At 42.5% G+C, this 20021-nt stretch overlaps 1 protein-coding gene across 1 annotated transcript in view; it reads left to right on the forward strand.

The window, feature by feature from the left end:
* The first annotated feature begins 1938 nt into the window (after positions 1-1938).
* Positions 1939-20021, forward strand: part of adarb2 (adenosine deaminase RNA specific B2 (inactive)) — a 496547-nt gene continuing 478464 nt past the window's right edge. The window contains exon 1 of the mRNA XM_060825723.1: positions 1939-2153. Coding sequence (XP_060681706.1) covers positions 1939-2153 — 215 coding nt within the window. The remainder of the gene's footprint in view (positions 2154-20021) is intronic.

Consider the following 20021-nt stretch of genomic DNA (forward strand, 5'->3'; position numbering starts at 1 on the left):
GCCTATAAACCCAATATCTTTGACACCCCAATCACAATTAAGAATCTTAAAAAAGAAAGCCTGTCATCTGGGTTTAAAGGGGAAACAGTGTGAGGTTCTTGAAGGCTTCTTTTCCCCAGGATAAGGGAGTCCAAAACTAGAGATGAGAGGGGAAAAATATAAAACAGGCCTAAGGGACAACCTTTTTCATGCAGAGGGTGATGCGTGGTTGGAATGAACTGCCAGAGGAAGTGGTGGAGGCTGGGACAATTACAACATTTAAAAGGCATCTGGATGGGTGTATGAATAGGAAGGCATATGGGCCAAGTGTTGACAAATGAGATTAGATTAATTTAGGATATCTGGTTGACATGGAGAGTTGAATTGAAGGGACTGTTTCCATGCTGCACATCTCGATGCTTCTATGAGTAAAGAAACTAGCAGTAATGGTAGCAAATAAACAATGGGGGACATTCAAAGAAGTGATACAAAATGTTCAAGAAAAGTACATTTCTTTGAAAACAAATCAAAGGCTCAGTGAGAAAATCAGGGCTTCCTAAGGCATTTCTAAGAGTAATAGAGATTAAAAGAAGAAGATTATAATGTTGCAAAGAATCATAAAACCTCTGAGGATAGGGAATGTTTTAGAAATCAGAAAAAGCCACCACAAAGTTAATGAAAATTAGGGAAAAAAATACAAGAGTAAACTAGCCAGGATCCAAATAAGTAGATCATAAGACCTTTTACAAGTTTGTATTAGAAACCAGAAACAAAGTCGCCAAAGTAAACCTTGGTCCCTTCAAAGTGAAAGTAAGAAAAATTATTTTCTTTTTTATTTTCCCCCACACTACTGCCTAACTGCGATAGTGCTTATATTTTCCCCAGCACCCATGGTGTGTGTGTGCAGGTGTGAGACACAGTGAAAGACACAAGGTATACAAATCTTCATTCAATTTCCACCACCAGGAAGAAAGGAAACACCCAAGTGGTCAGTGACAAACAGTGCCCTTCTCAGAGAGTAATGCCGTGTGATCAAACAGTGAAGGGGAGGGCAGGGATTAAATCAAAATAGAGTTGGAGGCTGATTGGAAGACACCAAAAATCACAATGCTTTTCAAGAAAGGAGGGAGAGAAAGTAGAGAGATATAGGGAAGTAAAACACTCCACTCCCTGCGGTGCCCACCTCTCCCTGAACAACTCGAAGGAGTTGGTAGACACCATGTGCTCCTTCTCCAGGGGCACCTAGGCTCTAACATAACTGCAGAAGAGGGGCAGGCAATCAGCCATAACGACCCTCTCCACAGCCCGCTGCCCAGACCTGTTTATAGCCAGTTTGGCCAGGCCCAGGAGCAGACCCACGAGGAGGTCTTCTGACCTAACCTTCCCCCTCCACACTGGGTGCCCTTAGATCAGGAGCATGGGATTGAAGTGCAGCCAAAAGCAGAAGAGGAGGTTCTCTAGAACACTAAAAAAGAGTGCAAACACCTACTCGCCATATATGGTCCACAGACTCCATAGCACCACAGAACAGGTAGTTGGGCTGAGAGACCATGAACCACCGCAATCTGCATTTGCAGGAGACCACAGCTTGCAGCACCCACCATCCCAGATCCCCCAGAGACAGGAGGAGGACTCGCGCATAGACAGCCCTCCACTGGGGATCTCCACCACCCGGTGGTAAATGGACATGGGCAGTGGACGAGGGAAAAGAGGTGAATGGTGTGCAGCAGCAGTTTGTACAGGGCCCACTGTGATACATCCCTGAAGGGGACAAAATTAAAGTTCCTGACGTGGCTCAGGTTGTGGGGCACAGGCTCCCGCAGAAAGTATAGGACCTTCGGACCAAGGTGAAATTCCGTCCGGGCAGGGGTGAGTGTGGACGGGATCCCACCGCACACCTGAGCATTCTCCAACTGGTGCACTACGTCGGGTCCGAGCACCGCTGTTTTAAGGCATCGGATGGCGGTGGCCAAGTACCAGACATCTACTGCTGCCCTGCTTGCTATGTCCTGCGGCAGTGTCCAGCCCAGGCTCCCGGCACCCAGCACGTCCCCGACCCTGGTCACCTTCGCCACCACAGCCCTCCTCTCAGACAGCCACTCGAACCCGCGAGTACAGAGGTGCGCATTCCTGAGCAACGGCTCCCTGATGACAGCCGCTACTCCTGCCAGAGGGTAGGTGCGGCGCGATTCGACCATGTTCCAGACAGTGATCAGGTCCTCGTAAAAGGTAGCATCCTGAGGGTGACCTCCAAGCCATCACGGTCGACGAACAGGAGCTGCGTGTCGTAGTTGAGGTTACGCACCTGGAGGAAAAAATACGTCGCCAGGGGCACCACCTAGGAGGAGGCTCAACGTAAAGGTATCGCTGCAAGGTCTGAAGGCGGTATGTCGCGACCTGGGTGCGGACGCACACCAGCGACTGACCGCCCTCCTCAATAGGGAGACTCAGAACCTGCGCAGCGACCCAGTGCATCTTTTTGTCCCAGAAGAAGTCGACCAACATTCTCTGGATGTCAGCGACAAAGCCAGGAGGAGGGACCAAAGTGACCAGCCAGTACCACAGCATTGCGGCCACCAGCTGGTTTATGACCAGCACTCGGCTCCTGTAAGATAGCACTCGGAGCAGTCCTGTCCAGCAGCCTAGGTGAGCCGAGACTTTGGCCTCTAGCTCCTGCCAGTTCGTCGGCCAGGATTCCTCAGCCAAACCGAGGTAGACCCCCAGGTAGAGGAGATGGGTGGTACTCCAGCTGAACCCACGTAACTCCTCTGGCAGAGAATCCACCCGCCACGGACCGACTAGCAGTCCAGAACATTTGGCCCAGTTGATCCTGGTGGAAGATGCTGCTGAGTACACTGCCTGGCACTCGCACATCCTCCCCAGATCAGCCGGGTCGGTGAAACTGAGGAGCATGTCGTCGGTGTAAGCTGAGAGGACCACCCCCGTGCCCACGCTGTGCAGAACCAGCCTCGACAACCTCCTCTGCAAGAGGTGCAGGAAAGGCTCTACACAGAGGGAGTACAGCTGGCCAGACAGGGGGCAGCCTTCACGTACTCCTCTCCCAAAGCAAAGGGGTGCCACCAGGAACTGACTAAATTTAACCAGACACTGTGCGGCAACGTACAAATGTCAGATCTGGGCAACAAATTGCATCCTGGACCCATACGCCAGCAGGGTCTCAAGCAGATACTCGTGATTGACCCTGTCGAACACTTTCTCCTGGTCAAGAGACAGGAAGGCACTCGGCAAACCAGCCCATTGACAGAAATGAATCATTGTCGTGTGTCCTCCGGCCCAGACCCTGTAGGACTGGTCTGGGTGAATCATGTGGGTCAGCACAGAAGCCAGGCGAGAAGCCAACACTCTGGCGAAAACTTTGTAATCTGTGCCGAAGAGGGAGACCGGACACCAGTCCTTCAACAGTCCCCCTTCTTCGGCAGCAGGATGATGGATGCTCTGCACCAAGAAAGGGGCAGCTCTCCAATGTTACGACACTCCACACGACCATTATGTAGTCACTCCCCAGGATGTCCCAAAACCCCCCGAAGAACTCCATAGTCAAGAAAAATTATTGTGATGAGTCAATAATGGGAGAGACACTGAGCAGATATTTTGTGCATGTTTAAACAGTAGAAATCACAAGATGCATTCAATAAATATCTGTTCATCTTATTCTAAACAGAATGAAGCAGAGAAAAAGTACTGGAGCAACTCAAGAATTAAAATCTGAAACGTCCCCAGGACCTGATGCCTTGCAACCTTTGGTTTTAATAGGGATAACTGCAGAGATAGTGAATGCACTGATGAGGAATTTCCAAAAATCCTTAGATTCAGTGATGGTTCCAGCTGATTTGAAGACACCAAAAATCACACCGCTATTGAAGAAAGGAGGGAGACAAAAGAGAGAGATAAAGGCCAGTCAGCCTGACCTCCATCATTGGGAAGGTGCTGGGATCTATATTTATGGAAGTCAAGTCATAATTAGACCTGGTTTTATGAAAGGGCAATCCTATTTGAGACACTGTTCAAGTCTTTTTTGAGAATGTAACTTGTAACATAAATGATAGGGACCAGGAGATATTGAATACTTGGATTTCTAAAAAAAATTTGACAAGGTCTCAGATGAAAAAAATTAATACACAAGACAACAGGAGGGAGTGAAGCAGGATGATATATTGGCATGGATGAAGGATTAGTAGATAGGAAGCAGAGAGGAATGATAAATTGAATATTTGCAAGTTGACCAACATTGACTTATGCAGTGCCATGTCCATGCTGGGTCCTCAGAGATGAAGAGACAGAGAGTAACGTATGTAAGTTTGCTGACAATACAAATCTAGATGGAAAAGCAGGCTCCAAGGAGGGCACAAATAACTTGTGAAGAGATGGAGAGGTCAGTGAGTGAGCAACAAGATGGCAGACAGAGTATAATGTGGGGAAGTAGGAAGTTTTTCCCATTGGTCATAAGAATATTAAAGCTAAGTATTTTCTTAAGGGGAGTAAAACTTGTAAATTATGATGATCAGAGGGACCTGGATGTACTTGCACAAAGAACTGCAAATGTCAGTATGCAGTACATTAAACAGTTAGGAAGAAAAATGGTATGTCGGGCACAAATCCCATCATGTCAGCTGATGGAAATTAAATCCAGTTAATAAATCTGAAATGTACAACTAATCTCTGTAATGGTGAACAATGCAACTATCACTGATTGTTGTGAAAACTCTCTGGAGCCCTGATGACTTTCAGGAAAGGAAATGTGCTATCCTTACCTGGTCTGATCTGTATGTGAGACCGGACCCACAACAATATAATGGACTCTAAGCTGCCCTCTGAAATGGCCTAGCAAGCCACTCTGTTCAATGCCACTTAGAGATGGAAACAATTGCTGCCAATGCCAACTTCCCATGAGAAAATAAAGAAAAGAAATCATATTTAGTTGCACTTTTTCAAATTTTATAATTTCTTACGAAAGCTACATACACAGTTGCTGGAAAATTGAAATAAAAACGACAAGTCATAGAATCATAGAATCATAGAATCATAGAAACTCTCAGCCGGTCTGGAAGCATGAGAGAGACAGAAACAGCATTAACATTTCACAATAAAACAAAAACAAAGAATTGCAGCTGCTGAAGTCTGAAACCAATACTGAAAGTGCTGGAGAAACTCAGCAGGTCTGGGTAGCATCTGTAGGGGAATTATTTCTCCACAGCTGCCATCAGACCTGCTGAGTTTCTACGGCACTTTATTGTGGTTTAACATTTCAAACTGATAGCCTTGCGTTACTGTTTCTCTTTCCAAGGTGTGCCAGATCTTCTGATTCCTCCCTCACCACCTCGCTTTACCTCTGAACGATGATCCTTTGAATCAATCTGTTTAATCAAAATAAATTGTAGAGATATCTCCTTACGTGGCTCACACTCAGATTCGATTTGAAAAGCCCCCTGTGAAATGTTAAAAGCTTTATAGAAATACAATTTGAACATTTTTGTGCTAGCGAGGATTGGACCTGTGGTGTGCCCTGTGTGTGACTCACTTGATCAAGTGGGTGATCTGCAGGTGGGTGGGGGAGGAAAACATAGGAGGAGGAGTTGGAAAGAGGGTGGGGGAAGAAAGGATAGGAAGACGGGTTAGACAGAGGAATGGAGAGAGGGTGGGGGAAGAAACATGAAAAGGTTGGAGAAAGGAATAGAAAGAATTAAGGCAATTTATAGCCATTCATTTTTCCCTGGGTTCTGGAGGGAGGGTGAGGAGTTGTGCATCTCCCATCTCAAAACAGGGTCTGTATCCATGGTCCCAGCTGACACTGGGAGGCTGGTTACCGTTGACCTGAACTTGTCTTATGAACAGTAAAATAGGGCAAAGTCCTTTATGCTAAATAGACCTAAGTGCTGTGTGTCTTTGTTTTACATGCTATCTGTCACACCTATCCTTCGACAGTGCATTCAAACAAGGTCCCCATGGTGGCATGCATCCAGCAGCACAGATGAGCAAACATTGTCTGGATATTCAGTTCAGTTCAATGCAAACCTGACCTTAGGCCTGCAAACTTGGACCTGAGCCAGAAGACTAAAATTGTTATCAGAGTCAGTAATATTTGCGAAAATATGGCTCAGCTCCAAGTTCTTTTGTTAAGATAACACTGGAGAATACAGATGTAATAGGGAATGATCTATGGATCAGTTGTGCTGAGAGTGTTTTGCTATTCAATATATATTTAAACCTTATTTCCTGAAAGGATCCATTGGTGGTCCTCATTACTGTAGATGCCAATGCAATTTATACCTTAATAAAGTATATCTTTATTATACTGGAATGGGCCATGTTATTATTTTATTTAAATGCTACTTATCTCTATATGGAATTTTAAATCTAAATCTGACCTAATACAACAACCTGTGATTTATGATTAATCTGGTTACTCCACCGATCTTCTTGTAAATTCTCCTGAGGATCTTGAGGAACAAGAGGAACTCAGAATCTGCTGAACAGAGTGCAGACCATTAAATCGGAGCCGATTAAAATTCAGGTCACTAGTTGGATGCTGAGAGAGCTATAGTCCCGACAAGTTGCCCTTGCAAGTACATTTGGGTGAATCCTCTTTGTATTCATTAAGATTTAGAATGTCATAGAGGTGTACGGCACTGAAAAAGGCCCTTTGGCCCATTGAGTCTGCATTGGTCCAAAAACAACCACCAAGCTATTCTAATCCTATTTTCTTGTAAAGCCTTGGTGACATAAGTGCATGTCAAAATACTTCTTAACTGTTGCAATGTTTTCTGCCTTTACCACTCTTTGAGAGAGCAAGTTCCAATCCCCATCACCATCTGGGTGAAACCATCTTTCCTCACATTCCCTCGAAACTTGCTGCACTTTACTTTAAGTCTAAGCCCCTGATCACTGATAAGACCATAAGACCATAAGACATAGGAGTGGAAGTAAGGCCATTCGGCCCATTAAGTCCACTCCGCCATTCAATCATGGCTGATGTGCATTTCAACTCCACTTACCAGCATTCTCCCTGTAGCCCTTAATTCCTTGATCAGTCCACCATGGCGAGAAGTTCCTTCCTGCTTATCCTATCAATACCCCTCAATTGTATACATCTCACTCATGTCCCCCTCAGTCTCTTTTGCTCCAGCTCAAGTCTATGCAATCTATCTTCATAACTTAAACTCTCCAGCACAGGCAGGATCCAAGTGTGGCCATAAATGTGCTTCAGCCCCTGTAACCATCAGGTCATACAATACGTTGCTAATACCAAGTTGCTAAAAGTGACCAAAATTTGGTCAGTGTGGAAAACTGAGCATCTAACATTAAATTAACAGGACAAGCAAAGCAGACCTCCTTTGCCAATCTGTCAGCTTGTGATATTAACAGCGTATGAACTCAAACTGAAATATAAATTACATTTGGTAAATTCAATATTAAATCAGAAAAAATAATTGCATTAAGAGAGATGCAAGAGACAAAAATGTATTTTATTTTAAATTTTACCTGGTTAAATTCTCCAATAACAATTAAAACTGAAAAAGATTAGATTCCAAACTTATAATAAATGATTTAAAGGATCAGCGAGGTTGACTAGCCGTACTTGAAAAATATCACATTGTGAAAGACAATTTTGTCGAAGTTTTTTTGTCTTGTATTTGTTAGGACATTTTGCAAGATGCAACAGGAAAACCAACATTTATAAGGCACAAGAGGAGAATGCTGATAGGTTAACATGCTTTGGTAGCTACATACATTAGATTAGATTACCTACAGTGTGGAAACAGGCCCTTCAGCCCAACAAGTCCACACCAACCCTCCAAAGAGAAATCAACCCCCTATACTTACCCCTGACTGATACACCTAACACTATGGGCAATTTAGCACAGCCAATTCACCTGACCTGCACATCTTTGGACTGTGGGAGTAAATCAGAGCACCCAGAGGAAACCCATACAGACACTGGGAGAATGTGCAAACTCCACACAGACCGTTACCTGAGGCAGGCATTGAACCCCGGTCCTTGGCACTGTGAGGTAGCAGTGCTAACCACTGAGCCACTGTGTCACCCATTGGAGGGACTGGCTCTTTGAAGACAGCAAGAACATGTAGCTGCGTTGTCCCTGTTTCAACTCAAAAAGTAGGTGACAGCATTCACTAGTTCATTTCTCAGGGCAATGACCTGATCAATCAGTGTTAAACTATCTGGCTTAAAATTTAGCAAAGCCTGCAAATCAGCATTCTCCATTACAATGCCTCAACTAACCAACCAATCTGCACTCTCTTCTCATGCAGTGCAAATGTTGTTTTTTTTCCCACAAATTAGCATTCATGTAAATAGTTCTAATGAATGGAAGATGAAAAGATTCAGGAAAATGTGTCTTTTTTCAGCAACATTCAAGTTATGTACTACCAAGTAACTATAAATATCATGTCATTAGAAGGGTACTTTAGCTAGAATGTAATCAGGAAAAAATTACAGGGTTATGGGGTAGAGCAGGGATCTTGGACTAATTGGATAGTTATTTCAAAGAACAATTGGAGTGGGGATTTAAATTCACACACTGCAGTAATGTATCCATAATGCTGACAACTCACGCAAAAATGAACCCTTCCTTCCTAACAAATGTCATTGATATTTCACCTTATGGAGCATGCACAGCACACGATAGGAGTTCCTGATTTGTCCTTAATACTAAGTGTTCCATGATCTGCAAGTGTGTTTTATTGATAATGTACAGAGTGTTTAAGAAAACCTTTGATGTTTGCTATGCATCATGCGTATCGTTGAATTCTAGAGTTAGATTTGAGAAGTAATTCTCAAATTCTGACCATTTAAATCTAATCAAAGTCCAAATGAACCCTTGTGTTTCCAGCTGAACCATGTGTTGAGTTTCAGAGATTGTCATCAATATTCTCCTTCATCAAACTCTGCGATTGGAAAAAGTGAAAAATTAAAAAAGAACAATTTTATCCCTTATCTGAAATAGCACATAAATGTCAGTTATTATGAATACTCCAAATATTTATGATAGCTATTTCAGAATGTGTTTACATGATAAATGCAATTCACCTTTAGAATATTTCTGGAATAAATTTTCTTTTTGAAGTAGTATTGACAACTTGGGTGTGAGTCACATCCAAAATAATGGCCACCCTTGAAATGTTTTAATTCGCTTAAGTTTCTGCTTGAATTAATTTGTATATCACTAATGGCAAAATCCACTATGAATCAAAGCATTTGAACAGAATTCTTAAAACATAATTTCTGAAAAATTGCATTTAAAGTTATTTATTGATACAGTTAAGAGGGTAACTTATAAAGTTCCATTAATACAATTTAAAATGTTATCATAAAGAAAGATTATGGCAAAAAAAAATGCAAACTCAGTGGAAACTCAATCACTATGTGTTGATTTTTTTTGAAGGGCTGCAATAAATAGGAATTTATGTGGCGGTTGAGTTGGTCTGCTACAGTTTGGTTTCCTTCTCATTATTTTCACTTAAAAATCTACAATGAGCCGCCAGTGACATCTTCCACAGAGAGTTCAACAGTTCAGTTGCTCATGTTACACCAGTGATCATTGTCTGCATTCTTCTTGTTTCTGTGGCATTTTCTTTAAATAAATGATTTACAAACTATTGCAATTTCCAGCCTGAAATAAAAACACATAAATAGCAGATAAAAGCAAAAAAGGCATTTGAGTGGATCTGTGTGTTGATTTCAATTTAAATTCAAATTGCAATGTTGGTCCAGGAGGCATATTTTAAAAAGTATTGAGCACATGTGAGAGTAGATATAAATCTCGCAGTATTCCTGATCAGAGAGACTTTTGCTATTACATGTCGAGGCTTTCTATCAGTTCTATAGCTGACCTGTGACATGGAAGGAGATGAATATCCTCTTGCCATTTGGCTCACTAAGTAATGTGAGGGTTGATGAATCACTTCTCTCTATGACAGCAAAATTGGAATCATCAGGTTCAGGAGCCATAACTTAGAGGAAGAAAATACGCATGGACATTGTCTCGTAACTTGTTATTGAACTAAAAGATTCTTGCTCCAAATGCAGATCAAGTTGCTATGAATCTAAATCAAGCTCAATGAGTCTTTGGCTTTCAGTGTTTTGCTGTCTTTATTATGTATGTAGAAAAATGCTTTAAAAGACAGCAATATAAAAATGATACCAACAAATTAAATTGTTTAATTTCAAGTAAAGCTTTAAATGTGCATTTTATTTGTATGATAATGGGTGTTCAATGGAAGAAGATGCTCTATCACTGGACTGGTCATCCAGAGGACATAGGTTAAAATGTACTATAGCAGTTGTTGCAATTTCGATTCAATTACAAAACCTGGCATTGAACAACTAGTTTCAGTAACAGTGACTGTGAATCTATTATCAATTAGGTAAAAACAATGACTGCAGATGCTGGAAACCAGATTCTGGATTAGTGGTGCTGGAAAAGCACAGCAGTTCAGGCAGCATCCGAGGAGCAGTAAAATCGATGTTTCGGGCAAAAGCTCCTCGGATGCTGCCTGAACTGCTGTGCTTTTCCAGCACCACTAATCCAGAATCTATTATCAATTGTTGTGCAAACCTATCTGGCCCAATAAAGGCCTTTAGGGAAGGAAATCTGCCATCCTCACCCGTCTGCCTGACATGTGACTCCAGATTGATACCAATATGGGTGATTTTTAACTACCCTCTGAAATGGCACAGGAAGCCAGTCATGTCAAGGGCAACAAGGAATGGGCACCCAAAGCTGACCTTTCACACCCCATGAAAGAATAAAGGGGAAATAAAATCACAGATAGACTTCAAGGTTTACTGTTGTATGCACCTGAGTCCATCTTGTGTAAAAGTCACATCCATTCCATGTAGTTTTGGGTCAAGAGTCTCTGACGTTTCATATACAGGTTTTCGAAGCAGGGTTGGTGAGAGTGGCTCATTAAGTATTTTTCGGCTTTGCATTTCAACTGTTGGAGATAAATACACTGGTACCACAGTTCCTTGTTATATTCAGAACCATGGCCAGCGACCACTGCGATTCTCACCTCCTCCTGGTTCACGAGGGCAGAGCCAAAATGAAACTAAAGTCGGCAAACCTGACCTGGAAAAAAAGTGCTACAGTATTTGAAGATAGTTGGGGTTAAAATGTTCCGTACAAATTAAAATTAAAGTCATGGTGGTCGAGCCCAGATAGAGTGCACAGGCTGCCAGGTGCAGAGACAAACACTGCCTCTGTGCACCGGCATTTATTTTTTCAAAGAAACGTCTAAAAAAAACAAAAGCAAGCCCTCATTCATGATACCCCCTACACACACACACTCACACTCACACTCTGTGTGTCATTCATGCCACCTCATTCCCTCCACCTGCTCCCACAATTGCCTGTCATACCGTCCATGGCAACAATTTAACTGTCCCCACTTTTCCATGCCCCCAGGCCTTCCCATGCAAACTCATTCCTTTTTACATCCCCTATTCTGGCTTACTCTAACTCACACCAGCACAAATGCCCGACATCTTGTAACTCGCTCTCACACCTTCTAAGTATCGACTCATTCAATATCTGTCATTGACAGACCTCAGGCCCCCACTTTATAAAACGAACCCTGATAAAAACATAGGCAAAAGTGAGGACTGCAGATGCTGGAAACCAGAGTTTAGATCAGAGTGGTGCTGGAAAAGCACAGCAGGTCAGGCAGCTTTTGCCCGAAACCTCGATTTTCCTGCTCCTCGAATGCTGCCTGACCTGCTGTGCTTTTCCAGCATCACTCTGATCTAAACACTGATAAAAACATGTTCACTACCTTTCACATCATGTTATCCCTTATAAAAACAAGCTTTTCTAATTGATAGAATCACCTCAAAATACTTACAACCACTGAGAGCTATCAACCAAACTGGGAAATGACAACCAATGTAAGTTATGAAATCACTTGCACAATATTAATCCTCTAATAAAAGCTTTTCAGCGTATGCCAATAGATAAGTGAAATGGCAAGAACTGATGAGTTTTTAAACAGAATTTTACTCAAATTTAAACAGCAGGTTTTTAAATGCCTCGACAACTCTATGGTCAACTCCAACTGATAGCTCTTTCTGGTAGCTTGTTTTGGCGGTTCTTTTTAAGAATTTTAATGACAGTTCAGTTTGACAGTTCTCTTTGGACGTCACAATGGGTTTGATATTTCCAACAAATATACACTTTTTGGTCATATTCATGTACATATAGAAACAACCTCAAAGGGCACTTCATCCCTCCCAAACTGCAGCTTGTCTTTCAGAAAAGGCAGATGACCTTTCCTGAGGTCCTGCAACCATATCCCAAAGGGTACCTTACCTTTTCACACTCTAGTTAGAGTAGAAATGGAAGAATAGGCAAGATGAATGCGTGGCATGAGAGATGGTGCAGGAGGAAGGGGTTCAAATTTTTTGGACATTGGAACCAGTTCTGAGGAGGTGGGACTATTACAAATTGGATGGCCTATACCTGGGCCAGACTGGAACTAATGTCCTTTTGCTAACGCTGTAGGGAAAGGTTTAAATTAATGTGGTAGAGGGATGGGAACCAAATGAGGAAGTTAGTGGACAGTAAAGAAGTAATTACTAAAGCGTATAAGGAACTAGATCACAAAGTCAGCATGACTAAGGGGAATATAGGCAGGGAGCAGATGATAAACACAAAGGGGCAGGTGGTCTGAGGTGCATTTGTTTTAATGCAAGAAGTGTGGTAAGTAAGGCAGGTGTACTTGGAATTGTACATGGGAGTATAATGTTATTGCTATTACTGAGACTGGGTTGAGGAAAGGGCATGATTGGCAACTAAATATCTCAGGATATCAATGCTTCAGGTGGGATAGAGAAGGAGGTAAAAAGGGCGGAGGGGTTGAAATACTGATCAAAGATGATATCACAACTGTGCTGAAGGAGGGCACTATGAAGGCCTCGAGCAATGAGGCAATATGGGCAGAGCTCAGAAATAGGAAGGGTGCGGTAACAATATTGGGACTGTACTATAGGCCTCCCAACAGCGAACGGGAGATAGAAGTACAAATATGTAAACAGATTATGGAAAGATGCAGGAGCAACAGGTTGGTGGTGATAGGAGATTTTAACTTTCCCAACATTGACTGAGATTCACTTACTGTTCGAGGTCTACATGGAGCAGAATTTGTATGCAGCATTCAGGAGGGTTTTCTAGAGCAGTATGTAAATAGTCCAACTCGGGAAGGGGCCATACTGGACCTGGTGTTGGGAAATGAGCCCAGCCAGGTGGTTGAAGATTCAGTCGGGAATTACTTTGGCGATAGTGATCACAATTTCGTAAATTTTAAAATACTCATAGACAAAGGTGAGAGTGGTCCTAAAGGAAGATGCTATATTGAGGGGGAGGCCAACTATACCAAAATTCAGCAGGAGCTGGAGAATGTAAACTGGGATCAGCTGTTTGAAGGTAAATCCACATTTGGTATGTGGGAGGCTTTTAAAGAGAGGTGGATAAGAGTTCAGGAGAAATATGTTCTATCCCTCATTTTTAATGGAAGTGGCAAGATTAGGGAACCATGGATGAGAGATGAAATTGTGAGGCAAGCTAAGAAGAAAAAGGATGCATCCATAAGGTCTAGGTGACTGAAGACAGAAGAACTTTTGGAAGAATATAGGCAATGTCGGACCAATCTGAGGGTAAAAATGGGGCATGAGATATCCTTAGCGAGCAGAGTTAAGGAAAATCCAAAGCCTTTTATTCATACATGAAGTCAAGAGGGTAACTCGAGGAAGGTTGGCCCACACAAGGACAAAGGAGGAAAGTTATGCGTGGAGTCAGAGAAACTGGGTGAGATTCTTAATGACGACTTTGCATCAGTATTCACTGAGGCGAGGGACATGGCAGATGTCGAGATTAGGGATAGATCTTTAATTATTCTAGGTCAAATCAGCATAAAGAGGGAGAAATTCTAAAAGGCATGAAGGTGGACAAGTCCCCAGGTCAGTCCCCAGGTTACTGAGGGAAGTGAGAGAGGAAATAGCTAGGGCCTTAACAGATATCTTTGCAGCATCTTGAACATGGATGAAGTCCTGGAGGAATGGAAAATTGCTAATGTTGTCCCCTTGTTTAAGAAGGGTAACAGGGATAATGCAGGTAATTATAGACCAGTGATCCTGACGTTAGTGGTAGGGAAGCTGCTGGAGAAGATACTGAGGAACAGGATCTATTCTCACTTGGAAGAAAATGGGGTTATCAGTGATAAGAAATTTGGTTTTGTGCAGGGAAGGTCATGTCTTACTAACATAATAGAGTTCTTTGAGGAAGTGACAAACTTGATTGATGAGGGAAGGGCTGTAGATGTCATTTACATGGATTTTAGTCAGGCGCTTGAGAATGTTCCCCATGGTAGGCTGATGGATAAAGTGAAGTTGCATGGGGTCCAGGGTGTAATAACTAGATGGGTAAAGAACTGGCTGGTCAGAGAGTAGTAGTAGAAGGGAATTTCTCAAAATGGAGAGCTGTGACCAGTGGTGTTCCACAGGGATTCGTGCTTGGGCCATTGTTGTTTGTGATATACATAAATGATTTGGAGAAAGATATAGGTGGTCTGATTAGCAAGTTTGCAGTTGGCACTAAGATTGGTGGAGTAGAAGATAGTGAAGGGGATTGTCAGAAAATACAGCAGAATATAGATAGATTGAAGAGAAATGGCAGATGGAGGTCAATCTGGGCAAATGCGAGGTGATGCATTTTGGAAGATGCAATTCAAGAGTGAATTGTATATAGTAATTAGAAAAGTCCTGGGGAAAATTGATGTATAGAGAGATCTGGGTGTTCAGGTCCATTGTACCCTGAAGGTGGCAATGCAGGTCAATAGAGTGGTCAAGAAGGCATACAGCATGCTTTCCTTCATTGGACAGGGGATTGAGTACAAGTGTTACAGTTGTATTGGATTTTGGCTCGACCACATTTGGAATACTGCATACAGTTCTGATTGCCATATTGGCAAAAAGATGTGGATGCTTTGGAAAGGGTGCAGAGGAGATTCATCAGGATGTTGCTTGGTATGGATGGTGCTAGCTATGAAGAGAGATTGAGCAGATTAGGATTATTTTCATTCGAAAGATGGAAGTCGAAGGGGAATGTCTACAATATCATGAGCTGTATAGACAGGGTGAATAGCAAGAAATTTTTTCCCAGAGTGGGGTCTCAATTACTAGGGGTCACGAGTTCAAAGTAAGAGGGGTGAAGTTTAGGGGAGATAGATGTGGAAAGTTCTTTATGCAGAGGGTGATGGATGCCTGGAATGCATTGCCAGTAGAGGTGGTAGGGGCAGGCACGATTGTGTCATTTAATATATCGTTCGACAGATACATGAATGGGCAAGGAGCAAATGGATACACATCCTTAGAAATTAGGCAACAGGTTTTGATAGAGGATCTGGATGGGCACAGGATTGGAGGACCAAAGGGCTTGTTCCTGTGCTGTACATCTCTGACTCTATGACTTTCAGACTACCATAACTCTTAGAACGTGACTTCAACATAACTGATATGTTTAAAGTGCCTGAACCTGTCTCAATATATTGTGTCTGTGATAAAGGATTGAAATAATTCTAGAAGTTACTGAAATTATCAAATTTACACAAACCTTTCCCCAAACGTACCTGTCAAATGTTCACTTCATTGTTGTTGTCTTTTCCCTAGGATGGGGAAGATTTCAAGACCAAGGGATACATTCATAAGGTGAAAGGAGAAAGATTTAAAAAAGACATGAGGGGCTTTTTGCTTACATAGAGTATGGTTTATTTGTGGAATGAACTTTTATAACATTAAAAGAAATTAAGATAATACTTGAATAGGAAATGATTTGGAGGAGCCAATTTGGACTGGGATTTACAAAGTTAAAAATCACAACACTAGATTATAGGTCAACAGATTTATTTGGAAGCACTAGCTCTTGGAGCACTGCTCCTTCATCAGGTGGTTGTGGAGTAGGTTTAGAGGGATATGGGCCAGGAACAGGCAGGTGGGGTCGGACCGACAGGTCTGTTTCCATGCTGTATGACTGTGACTCTATGACTCTATTAAATTAATTCTCAGGAGGTGAACATCACTGGCTCAGATGGTATTTCTTTAGATGTCCCAGTTGCTACACAGAGCAGTAGTCATGAATCAACTGTGTTGATATGGGATTGGAGTCACTATTAGGACAAACCGGGCAAAAGCAGCAAGTAACCCTTCCTGAGGGGCATTAATGAAACATTTAGATTGTTGCAAAAATGTTAACAGCTGTTAGTTTTCATTTCCAAATGCACCTGTGAATGTTTCTTCTCCCATCCATAGTGTGGTTGGTCCAAAAACTTTTGTTTGATTGGTCCACATTTACTGGCAAAGTGCTGCAGTGATCAGCCATTGCTGACCAGGAAACTTTGCCATTCTTACCCCATCACTAGGAAGTACCAGGAGTTTTTAGCAGGCTGATAATCAATCTGTTTGACCATAATACAAACGTACCTTCCAAGACTAACAGATTCTGGATGGGACTTGAACTTGGAGCTTCTCATCCAGAGGTAGGGACACTACCATGGCACCATAAAACTGTGTTCTATTCTCAGATACATTATTTCAATATGATTTGAAATTATCATTCTGATGTCACAGGAGTATTTGTCCAGGCTAATGGAAATACTAGTTCAGAAACATCACCTTTACATGACTGTAATGTTTTCACACATGTTAGTTCTATGTCATGATAGTCAGCTAACAGGCAGAGGTTTTGAAGAACATAAACCAATAATCATCTCTGAGGAAAGAACATAGAACATAGAACATAGAAAAATACAGCGCAGTACAGGCCCTTCGGCCCTCGATGTTGCGCCGACCAAAGTCTACCTAACCTACACTAGCCCAATAACCTCCATATGCTTATCCAATGCCCGCTTAAATGACCATAAAGAGGGAGAGTTCACCACTGCTACTGGCAGGGCATTCCATGAACTCACAACCTGCTGAGTAAAGAATCTACCCCTAACATCTGCCCTATACCTACCACCCCTTAATTTAAAGCTGTGTCCCCTAGTAACAGCTGACTCCATTAACAGAAAAAGGTTCTCAGTGTCTACCCTATCTAAACCCCTAATCATCTTGTACACCTCTATCAAATCTCCCCTAAACCTTCTTTTCTCCAATGAGAACAGCCCCAAGTGCCTCAGCCTTTCCTCATACGATCTTCCTACCATGCCAGGCAACATCCTGGTAAACCTCCTCTGCACTCGTTCCAATGCCTCCACATCCTTCCTATAGTATGGCGACCAAAACTGCACACAATACTCCAGATGAGGCCGCACCAGAGTCTTATACAACTGCAACATGACCTCAGGACTCTGGAACTCAATTCCTCTACCAATAAAGCCCAGTACACCATATGCCTTCTTCACAGCACTGTTTATCTGGGTGGCAACTTTCAGAGATCTGTGTACATGGACACCAAGATCCCTCTGCTCATCCACACTACCAAGTAGCCTACCATTAGCCCAGTAATCCATCTTCTTGTTACTCCTACCAAAGTGAATGACTTCACACTTAGCTACATTGAACTCCATTTGCCACCTTTCTGCCCAGCTGTGCAACTTATCTATATCCCGCTGTAACCTGCCACATCCTTCTTCGCTGTCCACAACTCCATCGACTTTCGTGTCATCCGCAAACTTGCTCACCCAGCTTTCAAGCCCCTCCTCTAGATCATTTATAAAGATGACAAACAGCAATGGTCCCAAAACAGATCCTTGTGGAACACCGCTTGTAACTGCACTCCAAGATGAACCTATTCCATCAACTACTACCCTCTGTCTCCTTCCAGCCAGCCAATTCCTAATCCAAACCTCTAATGCACCCTCAATGCCATACCTCCGTAGTTTTTGCATTAGCCTACCATGGGGTACCTTATCGAACGCCTTGCTAAAATCCATATACACCACATCTACTGCTTTACCCTCGTCCACCTCCTTAGTCACCTTCTCAAAGAACTCAATAAGGTTTGTGAGGCACGACCTGCCCTTCACAAAACCATGCTGACTATCCTTGATCACATTATTCCTATCCAGATGTTCATAAATCCTATCCCTTACAATTCTCTCTAATACTTTGCCCACAACAGAAGTGAGACTCACTGGCCTATAGTTACTCGGGCTATCCCTACTCCCCTTCTTGAATAAGGGGACCACATTCGCTATCCTCCAGTCTTCTGGCACTATTCCCGTAGACAATGATGACATAAAACTCAAGGCCAATGGCTCTGCTATCTCCTCCCTAGCTTCCCAGAGGATCCTAGGATAAATGCCATCAGGCCCAGGGGACTTCTCTATTTTCATCCTTTCCAGTATTCCCCAGACCTCTTCCCTACATACCTCAAGGCCATCCATTCTAATCACTTGTGACTCAATATTCACATCAGCAATAGTGTCCTGTTCCTGAGTGAATACTGACGAAAAGTATTGATTTAGTGTCTCTCCAATCTCCTCCGCCTCCACGCACAACTTCCCACTACTATCCTTGACTGGACCGATACCTACCCTAGTCATCCTTTTATTCCTGACATACCGATAGAAAGCCTTTGGGTTTTCCCTAATCCTACCAACTAAAGACTTTTCATGTCCCCTTCTCGCTTCTCTTAGCTCTCTCTTTAGATCCTTCCTGGCTACCTTATAACTCTCAATCGCCCCAACTGAACCTTCATGCCTCATCTTTACATAGGCCACCCTCTTCCCTTTCACAAGGGATTTGAATTCCTTATTAAACCACGGCTCCCTCACAAGACCCTTTACTCCATGCCTGACTGGTACATACTTATCAAGGACACCCAATAGCTGTTCCTTGAACAATCTCCACATATCATTTGTGTTCTTCCCTTGAAGCCTATTTTTCCAATCCACGCATCCTAAGTCATGCCTCACCGCATCATAATTTCCCTGCCCCCAGCTATAACTCTTGCCCTGCAGTGCACACTTATCCCTCTCCATCACTAAAGTAAAAGTCACCGAGTCGTGGTCACTGTCCCCGAAGTGCTCACCTACGTCCAAGTCTAACACCTGGCCTGGTTCATTACCTAGAACCAAATCCAGTATAGCCTCACCTCTTGTTGGCCTGTCTACATAAGCTGAAAAGCATTTCTTTTCTGATAGATATTTGCACTGGAAGTACGCTTTTGAGTGCATCTGCATCTCATTAAATAATCAATTCCATGCTTCAGGATTTTTATAGTTTGCTGGTTCATTGATGCACCTCACTAATTCTTAACTTACAGTATTGACATTTAGTGCCACTGTGTAAACAGGTTGATTGAAGGACGACTGGCTAGTGGTTTAAGCTGTGCAAAATGTAATTTTACTGGAATGTTCGTCAGTCACACAGATTAACTGCTTCTACACTATTGAGTAAGTTGACAATGCAGACCAGTAACAACCCAAAAGCTAACTAACTTCAGATCATGAAAATAAACTACCCCTTAGAACGCATAAGAGATACTGAGGATGGAGTTGAAAACCGGTATCTGTTATATCTGCTCCAAAGAACTTGATTCTGTTTTTGATTGATCAAAACATCCTGGCTTAATTACAGATGTTAATTTTCATTTCCAAATACCTCTCTGTATGCTTCTTTTTCCCATTCTTGTTTCCCTCACTTCTATAGTGTGGCTGGTTCACAAACATAGGTTTGATAGACCACAATGGAGCAATGATAGACCACAATGTTCAATGTTAATTGAACTTCACTAAACCTGGCAATCATCAGTGTTTATCATTAATGAAAGTAGTTGCATGTGTTAATAAGTGATGCTGTTCCCTTGCTGACTTTGTGTCCTCGCCCTCTATGAATCTGAAAGCAAAAGCCTTAACTTTCAACTTATTACAGTTATGCTTTCTGCATCAATTGCACAATACTTTTTGTTCATCGCACACTAACATTTATCTTCACAGAAATCTGACACTGTATGGTTTATTCCTTTAATGTATACTTTGTGAATAGCTTCATTGGTTTCTATGTAGTCCAC

The sequence above is a fragment of the Hemiscyllium ocellatum genome, chromosome 5 (genome assembly GCF_020745735.1).
Source record: "Hemiscyllium ocellatum isolate sHemOce1 chromosome 5, sHemOce1.pat.X.cur, whole genome shotgun sequence".
Classification (NCBI taxonomy): Eukaryota; Metazoa; Chordata; class Chondrichthyes; order Orectolobiformes; family Hemiscylliidae; genus Hemiscyllium; species Hemiscyllium ocellatum.